Source organism: Gymnoscopelus braueri (assembly GCF_963280865.1).
Source record: "Gymnoscopelus braueri genome assembly, chromosome: 4".
NCBI classification, from domain to species: Eukaryota; Metazoa; Chordata; class Actinopteri; order Myctophiformes; family Myctophidae; genus Gymnoscopelus; species Gymnoscopelus braueri.
The window spans coordinates 43,894,360-43,908,509 of NC_137605.1; the positions used below are offsets into that span (position 1 = coordinate 43,894,360).

Genomic DNA, 14,150 nt, shown 5'->3' on the forward strand with positions numbered 1-14,150 from the left:
GAGTTTGTTTTTGCAATTGCACCAGTTTAAAAATAATCAATCACAGGGCCATGAATGATTCATCGTCATGGCCTCAATTTTCAATCTTCAGGATATACCGACAGTCATCTGTACACAGAATATAAATGAGTTATTAGTAATTATAGAACACACCCATGGGGTGAAGCAGTAGATGAACAGAGCTCACCTGACATGCGCTCATTCAGCCTCCGCCATCTTATATTGGATTGGATCCAATCAACAAAACTAGAGTCAACACCAAAGTAGTTTACAGAGTTCATCCACAAACAGGCGGGGTCGAATAGTGTTGAAAAGATGATGAAAAATCAACAAACAGCTTGGCATAATTGTCAATAAAAGATCACGCAAGGTGACTGTAGTGTCCTGCACACCCTGGCCCTGCCAACTGCCAAGACATGCAAACTGCAACGATCAAGGTGTTTTGTCCAGAAGTTTCTGTTAAATCAGTTTCTCAGCGGACTATTATGATCGGGTCGGGACGTCAGGGCAACTATATATATATATATATATATATATATATATATATATATATATATATATATATATAAAATTCCCGGCTCCCTCTGGGTTAGTGTCGAAGTGTCCTTGAGCAAGACTTTGACTGAACCCCTGATTACTCCCAATGAGCAGGTTGATGCCTTGCATGGTTTACTGCACCATCAGTGTGTGAGGTTCTATATAAACGCACCGTTTACTATTCTATTCTTTTTGCTAGTGTAGGCTACATTTAGGGTTAGGTCCATGTGTTTCTGGTAATATTATTGACTGCTAATTGTGTATGACCCTCCCAAAAATAAAGGCAGATAATGTGTGATTATGGATGGCAGCAGTGTGGCAACATCAGGGTGGGAATAGCCGTGTTGTCGTAATTATCCTAAGATGGAGGCAATAAAGTTAATTAATTAATTAATTAAAAATAAATATTAACTGTCCAGCTGCTGGCCCATTATTGGTCGGCCCACCGGGCATAAAATGCCCTGTATGTCGGATGCCCAATCCACCACTGGGTGTTTTATTATTTACACGTGAATTTTTTATTGATTGATTGATTGATTGAATACTTTGTTAAACAGAAATGTAAACAGGACGAAGTACAGTCATACATTTGGGCTAAAATGATAACACAACTAGAAAAAGTGCTCCTCGGAGCACAGGTCTCCGCCAGGTCAGGTAGGTCATTGTGGCCTCCTGGTGGCGCTATATTAGGCCAATGTTTAAAGGGTTACATTTGTTCTTAGGCCTTGCACGGCAATCAGACACAGCATTCATGGTTTAAGGCATTTTGTGCAAAAAAAATAGTTTTGCTAAATTAGACCTGCTGGTGGCGCTATAACAGGCCAATGTTAAAAGGGTGGCATTTGTTCCTCAACATAGTGTGAATGTGCGTGCAAAGTTTGACCGCAATCGGACGGTGTGTTCATGATTTGCGGAATTTTGTTCAAAACAAGCCACTACTGCAAACTTTAGATGTCAATCTTAGCCAATGAGGATGGAATATGAAAAATCAAACACATCCGTCTTAATCACATGACTATGGAGATCATGTGTACCGATTTGCGTGAAATTTGGATAAAATCGGAAGAAGTAATATAAAAAAATTTGTTTTACTTAAGTCGGCCTCCTGGTGGCGCTATAAAAGGCAAATGTAAAAAATGCAGGGCAAAGGTTTTTCCTTGACCTCTAGGGAGTGCGCATACAAAGTTTTACACAGATCGGTGCAGTTATAGGTAAAAACACGAATCGGCCTGTTATAGCGCCACCATGAGGCTGATTTGAACATTTTCAAGTGGCATTTCTTCCTCGGCATAGTAGAAATATGCGTGCAAAATTTCACGGAGATTGCATGCTGTGTTCATGATTTGAGGTATTTTGTTGAAAACAAAGCACTCCTGCAAACTTTGGAAGCCATTTTTAGCCAAATCAGGATAGAATATGATAAATCTGAAAGATTTATCATATTTTTTTTGGACAAAATCTGTAGGAGTACTGTAAAAAAATATGTTTTGCACAAATCGGCCTCCTGGTGGCGCTATAAAAGGCCCATGTGAAAAATTTGGGGCAGAAGTTCGGAATTGGCATCCAGGGAGTCTGTGTGCACAGTTTCGCTGCGATCAAGCCAACGGTGGCGGAGACAGCTGGTCACAGACGGACACACGGACGGACGGACGGGGTGGAAAACATACTCTCTCGCCATGCCTTTCGGCCTGGCGGAGACAACAACGTCCTGGGGACTTTCAATTCATCAACACATTCATCAACGTAGCGTAAAAAATAATACCAAAATACAATAGGTTAGTATGAAATGGGCTACCCTTTCCTAACGCCAAAATATGTAATAAACATTTAGTTTTTTCCATGTCTCTGCCTACAGTTCATAGGTTTGTTGAATGGCGAGCACTCAGAGTCTGACTTATATCCATATGGAGTCATTGTGTCACAATGACTCCATCTAGTGGCCAATCAAAACACTGCGGTAAGTTGGTGAAAAGTTGATGGAAATTGTTATTTAGAAAAATTAAAGAAAACTAAACATAATATTAATAATGTCTTGCCTTTCAACATGTTGGTCTATTTGGAGACATGGGTAATTATGTCACATACATACATCTGTAACAAATATCTGACCCACCATGGCATCAAAATATACTTAGTAAATCATTATATACTAAGTAAAAGTACTCATTATGCAAAATGTTACTTACATTTTCGTTGAACATACATTTTTATTACATGTTTATTTGTTCTGCCAAAAGTAAAACTCAAATAAAGAATAAAAAATAAAAGTGACATATGAGTCAATGGACTTTAGGTAAGCAGGTAGACCATTCCACAGTAGCACAGCAGAATATCTGAATGTATTCTTTTCTATACATATTTTGTACCTGCAAGCAGTGGTGTAAAGTAACTAAGTATATGTACTCAAGTACTGTGCTTAAGTACAATTTTGAGGTATTTTACTTATTTTTACTTATTTACGGTATTTACAATTTTCAGTACTTTTTTACTTCTACCTCATTACATCTCAGAGGATATATAATACTTTTACTTCACTACAATTACATGAAGTAGTTCTAGTAACCCAAATACATATTTCGGCCATTTGAAAATAGCAGATCTACAAACTCATGAGACGCGTTGAGCTTGTAGATCGGCTATTTTCGAAATATTGTTTAAACATTTCTAAAGTACATTTTGAATACGAGACTTCTACTTGTAAGAGAGTATTTCTACTTTGCAGTATTGACTTTTACTCAAGTAAAACATGTGAGTACTTCTTCCATCACTGCTTGCAAGGCATCAAGTCAGTGGTGCTTCCTCTGGTGGCGTGACTGTGAACATCTCTGACCTTTGAGAAGTAATCAACTGAGTTGCTGACTATCTTCTGCACAACTTAATCAGTGATACCCGCTCTTCTACCCTGAGCTACTTGAGCTGATCAAAGTAAGCTGGGAGGAGGTGAGTCCTGGGATGGAGATGTCAAATCAACCGGACTCATTTATTTTGTGCAGTTTAGAGTCTATTTTTGAGGGACCTCCTGGACATGCCTTTGTACCAAGACTTGCAGGCAGTCGAAATTGAACCAGGGCCCCCCCCCCCCCCCCCCCGACAGTATCTCCAACGCAGTTCTGTTCACATAGTTGGAAATTCTCACTAGGAATTTCACTCTCTGGTTTATCTTTAATAGAGATAACTTTTTTTTGTTCTCACCTGACAACTTGTCTAGGATACAGCCCAAGTAAGTAAGCAAAATGTGGTTGTTTGAGGGACCAGCCAGGGAGAGGGATGAGTCGCCTACCTATACACATCACTACAGAGCCAAAATGCTAAACATGCAGTAAGCTTTGTATAGCAGTGACATACAGATAGTATAGTGGTTAGATACATTCATACCAATTCTGTTATACCCAAATGCAGTGGGGGGGGGGGGGACTAAGACAGAATGTCAGCAATACAATGTGCAGGCTTGTAACAACACAATTTATTCTTTTTTCGTTTCCCCAAACACGTATGAAGTCAACATCCCGATATAATTCAGACAGAATGTGCCTGGTCTGGTCCAGCTTCACTGCCAGCCCTCTGAGACCCATTAAACATTAGGAGACAGACCACTCGATGGCTGCATGATACAGTATTCACTTACCGGACAGGGACCCTACCATGGCATTTCCTAGTTCTGTGTTGGAGCCAATTGAAAACACAGCAAAATACATCTCATAACGGGAGGAGAAAAAAAATATACAACCTACCAAAACCTAAAAAAGATATACAATCATACAAACATGAGAAATGTTAGAAAAACTATACACGATTGAATGTGCTTGACATCAATTTTTGCATTACAAATACTTTCCGTAAATATATAGATTTCTCATTCTGGACCAATTTATGTTGCTGTACTGAAAATGGACACAACATATACATTGTTTAATAATGTAACATGTCAAATATAAAGATTACCAATTGTTCCGGGGAGAAACAAAGAATGCCGTCTGTGTGGATAAACGGAAACAAAACAAAGAAAAAAAAATCACTTTAGGACAGGATCAGTGGCTCTTTGCATCTCAAAACCAGTCAAGTTAGTAAACAAAAAGAAAGAAAATAAAGTCATGTAACTGGCAGCAAGTAAAGGAAAGCCAATGGGAGATCATAAAAATACTACAGCTGCATATCACACCATCCCATACCGATACATTATATAAGTCCTTTAAATACTTTCTTTAGACACTTTCTCTTATATGTATATATAATATACAAAGCCCTCCTTTTCAATAGTCATTTCCCATCAAATCAAATTCACGGTATCACAAAGGATAACATAAATTAAAAAAAATAATAAAAAAAATATCTATGGTGTACGTTGCTAGTATTGGGTGAGATGAGCAAACTACAGGAAAAACAATCTGTCTATTTCAATGTATGTCAAGAGACTATTAAAACACACTGCATCACACAATATAGGCAGCACCCGTCTTGCCCTGATACTGCTTTGAAACAAAGAACAATTTGAATAAACAGCAAAACAACTGCTTAGTAGCCACTAGCCTGTAACATTAATTAAAAATCTCACTCTTGCTTATAGACAGTTAAATGACGCACACAGGTGAGCAGTACACCTCCACTGCAGTCAGAGCCGAGAAGTTTGCGAGTTGACAATAATCTGAATCAGCAAGTGAATCCTCCCACTCTCTCAAAACCATGAGCAGAAAAGGCCTTTCCACAGAATAAATAAAGAGATTCAATCCCCGGGTCGCTGAAAAGAAAACTACATTTTCATCGACAGGAGAGAGGAAATATAACCCAGAGAGGATGTGTAGCTACTTCAGACTTAAATATGACACTGGAACACCCATGACGTAGCACTGTATATACATCCCAAACATCTTACCTCTGGAGCAAGCGTAAGTGAGTGTAGGCTCATGCAGGTATGAGCCAACAAGGGAAAACAGTCATGAGTCACACGACACCCCCCTTCAGGACGCTACGGATTGGATTTTTGGTCAGTTTAAAAATCCATAGCTTGAGAGTCTTATGCTTCACAATGTTCGTATCATAGGGTTTATTTTTCTTGTCTGAAGACTGGAGAGGTAGTTTCACATTCAAAAAGGGATTATGGAAGGTAATTTTGAGACCCCGATTTGTAATAGAAATAATAATACTTATATCATTTATCATTATTCAAATATCACAGGAAATCAAGAGCATTGTAGGAGCAAAAAAAAAATTAAAAAAAAAAAAATCACTCTTCGGCCATCGTGAGCGTTTTTTCCCACAGCATAGACTCCAAGTCTACATGGGACGGGTACTAGCGAAGCCAAGCAATCCATGCAGGCTCCCGCGAGTCTCAAACACTGACAATCAGCCACCCCAGGCCAAAAGCGGCTCTTACATTTTTTTTCTATCCACAAACCTCTTTGACTGCCTATTCCTCTCTTGTGCTCACTACAGAGAGGTTTTTTTTGTGGCTAGTCTTTGTAGAAGAGAAAACCCCAGGGACAAGCTACTGTAGCAGGCCCAGCGGCAAGGAGACAAGGAGGACATTGCAGGACAGCAGGTTTAATCAGTGCCATGAGCAGGCACTCCTCTGGGGAGGGTTAGACTCCTGGATGAGGAGGAGAAGTGGTTGGGGGCGTCGTCGTGTCGGTGTGGGTTAGAGCTGGAAGCCATCCATGGGTCCGTCCGGCTGCTGGAAGATGTACTGACCCTGGTTCTGATCCACCTGCGGTGCCAGGCTGGCATCTTCCTCCTCGACGCCAAAGTAGTGTTCGATGAGGTCGAAAGCCTTCTGGTAGATTTCCTGGTTCTCGTGGCTTTGCAGGAACTCTATCTTGTCCAGGCCTGAATGGGGAATAACGGATAAAGCATTGAAAGCAGGGCTGCAACAGTTAAATGAACTAATCGATTTAATTGATTATTCAAAATTATCTTTATAAAATAATCCGATTTTCAAAAGTTGCAGATCCACAACCTTGTGACACGCTGTGTTTGTAGATCAGCTATTTTCACACAACACCATTGTATGACATAGTATAAAATAGGGCATAAGTGCTTAATTAGACTAATCTGTCTAGCCAATTATAAAATCAATTACAATCTTTCACAGTGTGTATACTGTATATATATTTATGCATTTATCTTCAAATTAAGTAAAATATAAATAAAAACACTCAATCAACAAGCCCTAACTGAGTATTTGCCACAGACTGATCACGGATGCTTCTCTGTAGGCAACAATGCACAACATAATGTAGAAATTCTATACTGTCTTTAAATGCCAATCAGTAACTAAGTGAGTTTAGAGTGAATGTAACTGAATAAGAGATCGGCCGGGTGAGTGGATAGATGTAAGACTGAAAAATGTATGACATGCACCCAGGATGAATGCTTATGTTAAGCTTCAACTACAGTACATGGTTAGCTGCTCCTACCATAAGCCTCCTCGATGAGTGCACAGTAGGGGTTGATGCCACTTCCATTCTGCTTGGCCTCCTGCTCTCCAAGTCTCAGGATGTTCTCAAGACCATTGAGAGACACCTGCACAATCTTAGAGTCCATCACCGTCAGCAAGTCACACATTGGCTTGATGGTGTTGAGTGACACCAGATACCTAGATGGACCAGAACAGATCGTTCTTTCAAAACATCCATTACCAATTGTGGGGGACTAATGGTAGAATTACAGGTTATATTGTTATGGTGTTAGTGCCACCACATACCTAGAGAGAACAGTTTATCCCAACTATCAAAACATCCATTACCAATTGTGGGGGACTAATGGTAGAATTACAGGTTATATTGTTATGGTGTTAGTGCCACCACATACCTAGAGAGAACAGTTTATCCCAACTATCAAAACATCCATTACCAATTGTGGGGGACTAATGGTAGAATTACAGGTTATATTGTTATGGTGTTAGTGCCACCACATACCTAGAGAGAACAGTTTATCCCAACTATCAAAACATCCATTACCAATTGTGGGGGAATAATGGTAGAATTATAGCTTACATTGTTATGCAATTATAAATTGTGGGTTCACAAATTACCTAATCTGCACAGGGGTGCCCCCAGAGGTGGCATTTGTAATAGCCCATGCTGCTTCCTTCCTTGTGCGGAACTCTGCTTTCTGAAGGATGTCAATGAGTACCGGGAAGATGTTGGCATCGATCACCGTCTGTGAGGGGAAAAAGATTAGCGGTGAATACATCAGCTTACGCACGCATACAGCATTCTTCTTGCTTGGGCATGTTGCCAAATACAGAAACAGCCTTTACCTGAATCTGTGCTCTGTTTCCTGCTGTGATGTTTGACACGGTCCAGCAAGCCTCCTTTTTGATGGACTCCTTGGGGCTGCTGAGAAGGTGCAGCAAGCAGGGCAGTGCTGAACAGTTCAAGATCACCTGAAATGACAAACGCCGGGGGAAAGTGAGTGCATGGAACGAGGTAAGAAGGAGAAGAAGCAGACATTCAATGAGAACATTCTAACCCATTAAGACCGGGAAAGTATTTGTGTCATATTTACATCTCTTTGGCTATTCAAAAATAGCAGATATACAAGCTCATAGCACGGTATAGAGTGCCGCGCTATGAGCTTGAGGATCTGCGATTTCTGAAAAATCGTGGAAATGTGTGCAAATCTTTGAATAAATATTTTGTCAAAGCAAACATTTGTAACTCAAATCTTGTCTCGGCCAAATACATATCATTTTGGGTGGTCCTTGACATAAAAAGTTGAAAAAATGAAATAATTGATGTTTTTGGCCGCCGACCCCCATCAAAATATGTTGTTCCGGGGACCCCCCCACCCCCCAGCAGCAAAGACTTGAGTTAAAAATGATTTATTTCCAAAAATAGCAGATCTACAAGCTCATAGTGCGGCACTCAGTGCCGAGCTATGAGCGAGTATATCTGGTATTTTTTAATAGCCAAAGTATAAAATTATGGTTTATATAGCCAAAATCTAAAATGACACACAGATGCGTTCCCGGTCTCAATGGGTTAAAACAAAAACTTGATTCTACCTGTGTTTGAATGTCATCTCCTGTCACAATGTTGCCCACAGCACGCAGTGCAGGCGAGACCACCTTATAGTCACTGTGCCTATGATAGAAAAACAAACGGGCACAATGTAGTACTGTCTCCAACCATGACATAACCCTACTACTCAGGATGTTGTGTTATTATGGATCCTTACATGAGCAGCTCCACCAGTCTGCGGCACACACCGGAGTCGATGACGGTCTGGATCTTGTCATTGGGGCCATCAGACAGGTAAGACAAGGCCCAGCAGGCATCCGCCAACACGTCTGGATCGCTGCTGAAGAGAAGCCTGGACAGCACACTCAGACAGGGAGACACCTGAGAGCGCGCGAGCGTGGCGGGGAGGAGATAGAGAAGCTCACTATGTGCTTTCGAGCTTGTAGATCTGCCATTTTTGGCAGTCAACACCGTCCTACGACTAAGTATAAAGCAGGCTTAAGAGCAAAAAATGGTTCTACTGTATACTGTCAGTATGTCTTCTCTGGCAGCCACTTTTGGTAATAAAACGATATAAGTAAGAACAAAATAACATATGGCCTGATCTGGTTCATGCCAACTGGACCGACCTTTGCGAATTCTGGTGGCGGGTTCTTTCCCCGGCACAGGTTGGAAAGGGCCCACACCGCGTTCCTGGTTGTTGTGAGACGGTTGGATTTGGCAAGCAGCCTAAAAATGAAAAAACATTCAATGTCTTATCAAGATCAGATTTTACCATCATCGGTATATTCAGCAGAGTCAAACAAACGCACGGTACAGAAGAAAAAACACGCACTGTTGTAGAGAGGGCAGGATGCCACAGTTGAGCACGTAGTCTCTGCACTCTGCGTTGTCCCCGGCTATGTTCCCCAGCGCCCACACAGCCTGAAATACACCAAGCACTCATCACACTCCATTCACCTTACTTTTACTATGAGTTGTTCCCATACTGATACCAGTATCGGAAGAGCTGCCCAATACTGCCTAAAATGTTGGTATTGATATCGGTGGGTATGTCAGTCTATGCCATTCCCATACCACATGATGATACGTCATTTACAACAGTAATCAATGATTTAGTATGCTTCAGTTGATGTTGCACTGCTGTTTTATATATTTTAAAATGTGTATGTATTCCTAGATCAGTGGTTCTCAAACCTTTTAATTTCAAGGACCCCCATAACTCTCAGAGTTACAGACCTGTAAGGGTCCATTTGGAACACCGTCAAGGAACCCAGAGAGTCCCTGGACCTCACTTTGAGAACCACTGGTCTAGATTCTTTTTAAATCCGAATCGGTGTAGGGAAGGAAAAAATGGTATCGGTACATCTCTACACCTAAGACCCTGGGTTCCAAATTGCCTACAGCACTAGCCAAGTGTATTTTTGCATACATCACCCTGATAGTTCCAACTGGACTGCCAATTCCAGACTAACCCCTTGTTGCTCTGTTAACTGAGGTAAAAAGGTGCCAACCTGTTCCTGGACGTCCTCGTAGTCCGAGTTGAGTAGTTCGATGAAGATGGGCACAGCGCCCGTTTCAATGACTACCTTGGTATGCAGGAAGGTACCTGAGGCGATGTTAGTTAGGGCCCAGGCTGCCTCGAACTGTTGCAGTCACACATGCATGTGCACACACACACACACACGCACACACACACACACACACACACACACACACACACACACACAACACAGGAGTCATTTTACACTATTGTCACATGGTGAGAATAAGAGGTTTTTCACAATACCAAGTACTCAGTGACCCTGCCAGAGAATGCTTTCCATGTCAGCTGATAGGAACACCACCAAGACACCATTGTGAGCAAGCATTTAAGCCTCCAGGTGCAGGTACAAAGAAAACAGTTACTTTTAATACATGCATTAAATGAAATCCACACCTGAAGTGTGCAGTTATCACTCCTCTTGAGGAATTCCACGAAGCAATTCACGACACCAGGCGTGGCGATTACTTCATCGATGGGAGGATTGGGTTCTGCACAGAAGAGGACATTGACTTATCTCCCAATCATTGTAAAACACAAAAGAGGAACAAAAGCACACAAGAGACTATACCTATAAGAAAGTATGGAGTATATGTACAAGCTGAAGCAGTATGGTACACAAGCTCTTTGATAAACACACAATGACAACAGTTTGTGTGGCTGATATTTTTAGTACATTATAACAGAGTTGTGGAGCTTGTTTCAAACAGTAAACATGCTTATGTGTTCATGAGTACTGTAGACTAGCTATACTGCGCTATAAAAAGTGGTTACACAGAACAGAAGGGGGAATATTATCAGATTTACTTTAAAGCCGAAACAACTAATATTTGTGATCACACATAGAATCAAATAAAATTCTTAGGTGCACTGATGATCAATACTGCTGTACCGGCCCAGTATTTGCGTTCTGCTGTCTGTCAGAGCCCATCTGTGGCACTTTGCGACTTACGAGTGCAGCGTACTACCAGGACATGCCAATGTGAAAGTTATATTGTAGTGGATAATCTATGAATGTATTTTTTTCAGCAGATACCAAACTTGTTCTTGTGACGCATGTTTACACTTACAAGTTAAATATTTATAAAGACTGCCATTTCCATTTGGCCAAAGTAAAAGCAACAGACCATCACCACACTAGTTACATGCCTTTTTGTGAATTTTGTGGCCCTCACCATCTACAAAGTTGCCCACCCCTGTTTTAAACCTAGCTGATGTCTGTACAGCAGGCACATCGTCAGAGGAATATTGCTGACACACCCACAACAGCAGTTTTAGCTCACAACACATGGGAACCTTGGCACTAAAGGGAAATATTGCAGTTACCACCTGCGTGGAATTCTGAGGGAAAAAACGGTTGTTGGCAAATGTACCACTCTCAAACCAAAGACCCCATGTCTTGTCCACTTGTTGCCCTCTAGTGGTCAGAAATCACAGCTTTAACTTGCTTTAATGCTACAAATGCAAACTGGCGGTGAACATAATATACTACAAACCTTTGGAGAGAAGCTTCCTGAATTTCTGCGTGGCAAGTAGCTGCTGGTCCGGGTCATCTGAGAAGATCATCTGAATCATATCTGGGGTAATGACCTGCTCCTGTAGAATTGTGACACAAACAAATTATACATACATTGATTTAAATTTCTGATCGCAATGCAGGTTTTTACTGTCAGAAACACTAATAACGTAAAATGTCCACGTGACACATTTATTTTGGATTTTATTTAACTATAAGGGGCAAATTCACAAGAGGACCACTAAATACATAAATGGAAAAGGGTGCATTTATACAGAAATTCAGTTGCCATAAGACAGCACAGCAGTTAAAAACAGATTACGGGGCAAGGAAAATACTTACACCAGCAACGGGTACAGTTGAGCTGACATCCGGATCCTGGATAGGACATTCCAGCATGGACTCATCACTTGTGGGCACACACACATTCCTCCTCTTGAACAGCTATGGGAATAGGGACAGAGTTAATGCGAGCATGTTTTGATTGATTGAATACTTTAGACAGAAATGTAAACAGCACAGGGTAGTGGTACAGTCAGACATTTGGGCTAAAAGGATAAAACGAAAAAAGTCCTGGGGACTTGTTTCTATTGTGGTCCTATAGGTTCAATGATTTTGAACTACTTCGGACGACTACTCCGTCATCTTCATGATCTGTATCAGAGTCGAAAACACATTGATGGTAGCAAAGAGGTTTTAAACACTCAACCACTGATCAAACCTTCACTTAGTTACTTTAACCCATTAAGACCTGAGGCCGATTCAACAAAATGTCTTCTAAATCCATACTGTTTTTTGAAAAAAACGTATGTTACTATTTCAGTGGTTCTCAAACTTTTTCATGTCAAGGACACCCAAAATGATATGTATTTGGCCACCGACCCCCATCTCAGAATATTTTCTTCCTGGGACCCCCCAGAGGCAAAGATTTTAGTTAAAAATGCTCGCTTTAAAACGATATATATTCAAAGATTTCCACACATTTTCATAATTTTTCAAAAATAGCAGATCTACAAGCTCGTAGACATTTTTGAATAGCCAAAGTGTATAATAATGCTTTTTAGCTCAAACCAAAAAATGACACAGATGCTTCTCCAGGTCGTAAAGGGTTAAAGACTGAAAAAGTTAATGCAAAACTGAAAATAGTGTATCAAGGGTGGCCTTTTAGCGCTCTTCTCCTTCATCCTCCTCTCCAACACTCTCAGGGCCCACCTCTTTGTAATCCTTCTCCAGGGCAATAAAACAATTTCATTTTAGTCAAATCCTTACTTTTAACTAGTAAATGAAAAACTACAGACAGTGTTACTGTACACCATTTTACCTGCTCTTCTCTCTTCTGTTTGCGTAGTTGAACTCCTTCTTCCTCTCTCCTACGGCGCATCTCCTGAGGATTCAGTGCTTTGTTCTTATAGCTCTTCATCCTTCCTTCTTCCTTCCCTGGACTCGCCATTGTGTCTGTAAGTATGAAGAAAAGCACAATCAGGACTGGACTTTTGTACTTTTACAAGACTACATTTTGAATACCGGACTTGTACTAGTAACAGAGTATTTCTACAATGCAGTATTGATACTTTTACTTAAGTAAAACATGAGTACAGTTTTTCCTTCACTGGGGAGGTAAAGCCTCCTCTAGTCCAGGGATCTTCAACGTTTTTCAGGCCAAGGACCCCCTAGCTGAGAGATATTGTATAAGATTGTGTTTCAGATTAAAGTGTTGTTTGTTTTACTTAGTCTGAATTCCCCCCTCCTCTACGCCTATACCTCTTAGCCAACAATAGCAGATCTGCAAGCTGAGCTTGTAGATCTGCTATTGTTGGCTAAAGTTCTCCTCGGAATAGGGATGCTAGGGGTGGTTAACGTAAAACAAAAAAAAATCATATCACACAAAGATTTGGCGGCCCCCCTGTAGTAACTCTGAGGACCCCCTCTGTTGAAGACCACTGCTCTAGTCTAGTCTGTATGCAGGGCCTGGTACAACAGCTAGTTAGCTGCTATACCTAGTCACGACTTACGTTAGCGTTTAGCCAACAGTAGCTCAGCTAATGCTAAACCTTGGAATGCAAACCATCGAAGTAGTTACTCACAAACAACCTTATATATATATATACACTGCACCATAATACTGTACACTATATCCACTTGTGAGAATACACACACACACACACAACCACACAGACGGACAAGCATAGCTAATCCTAGAGATGCTAAGCTAACTTAGCTTAAAACACACAAGCTCTACGTTTAGCTAGCACATCACCGCCAGACCCACAGGACGACATATAACGTCATATTACTAAAAGATTAAGGGCTTAAAGTACAACATTTTCAGCGAATGATCACGAAAGCTGCGTGTTTCTCACCCATTTAATATGATGGTTATTTATCCGCGAACTTATGATTGTTTATCAGGTGTAGCTTCTCTCTGTTTCCTTCCTTCCTTTCCTTTGCTCAGAGCAGATAGATATGGCCGTCCGTCCGCTTGAACTCTATTTCCCAGGATGCACCTCGCAATAACAACCGGTGACTGACGTGACGTTACATCCGGCAGCAGCGTTGCCATGTCTGCGTATTATAAGCGACTTAATGGGCTTGTTTT

The 14,150-nt window shown here is 41.0% G+C and overlaps 1 protein-coding gene across 1 annotated transcript; it reads right to left on the bottom strand.

Annotated features, from left to right (window-relative positions):
* Positions 1-3,980: 3,980 nt before the first annotated feature.
* Positions 3,981-14,002, bottom strand: kpna5 (karyopherin alpha 5 (importin alpha 6)). The gene is made up of 14 exons (XM_080425570.1): positions 13,915-14,002; positions 12,876-13,009; positions 11,897-11,998; positions 11,535-11,634; positions 10,435-10,529; positions 10,010-10,141; positions 9,331-9,419; positions 9,125-9,224; positions 8,713-8,876; positions 8,540-8,618; positions 7,793-7,918; positions 7,565-7,692; positions 6,948-7,126; positions 3,981-6,357 (listed from the first exon to the last, which is right to left on the bottom strand). The coding sequence occupies exons 1-14, from the start codon at positions 13,916-13,918 to the stop codon at positions 6,170-6,172; spliced, it is 1,620 nt and encodes a 539-aa protein (XP_080281696.1). The 5' UTR covers positions 13,919-14,002; the 3' UTR covers positions 3,981-6,169.
* Positions 14,003-14,150: the final 148 nt, after the last annotated feature.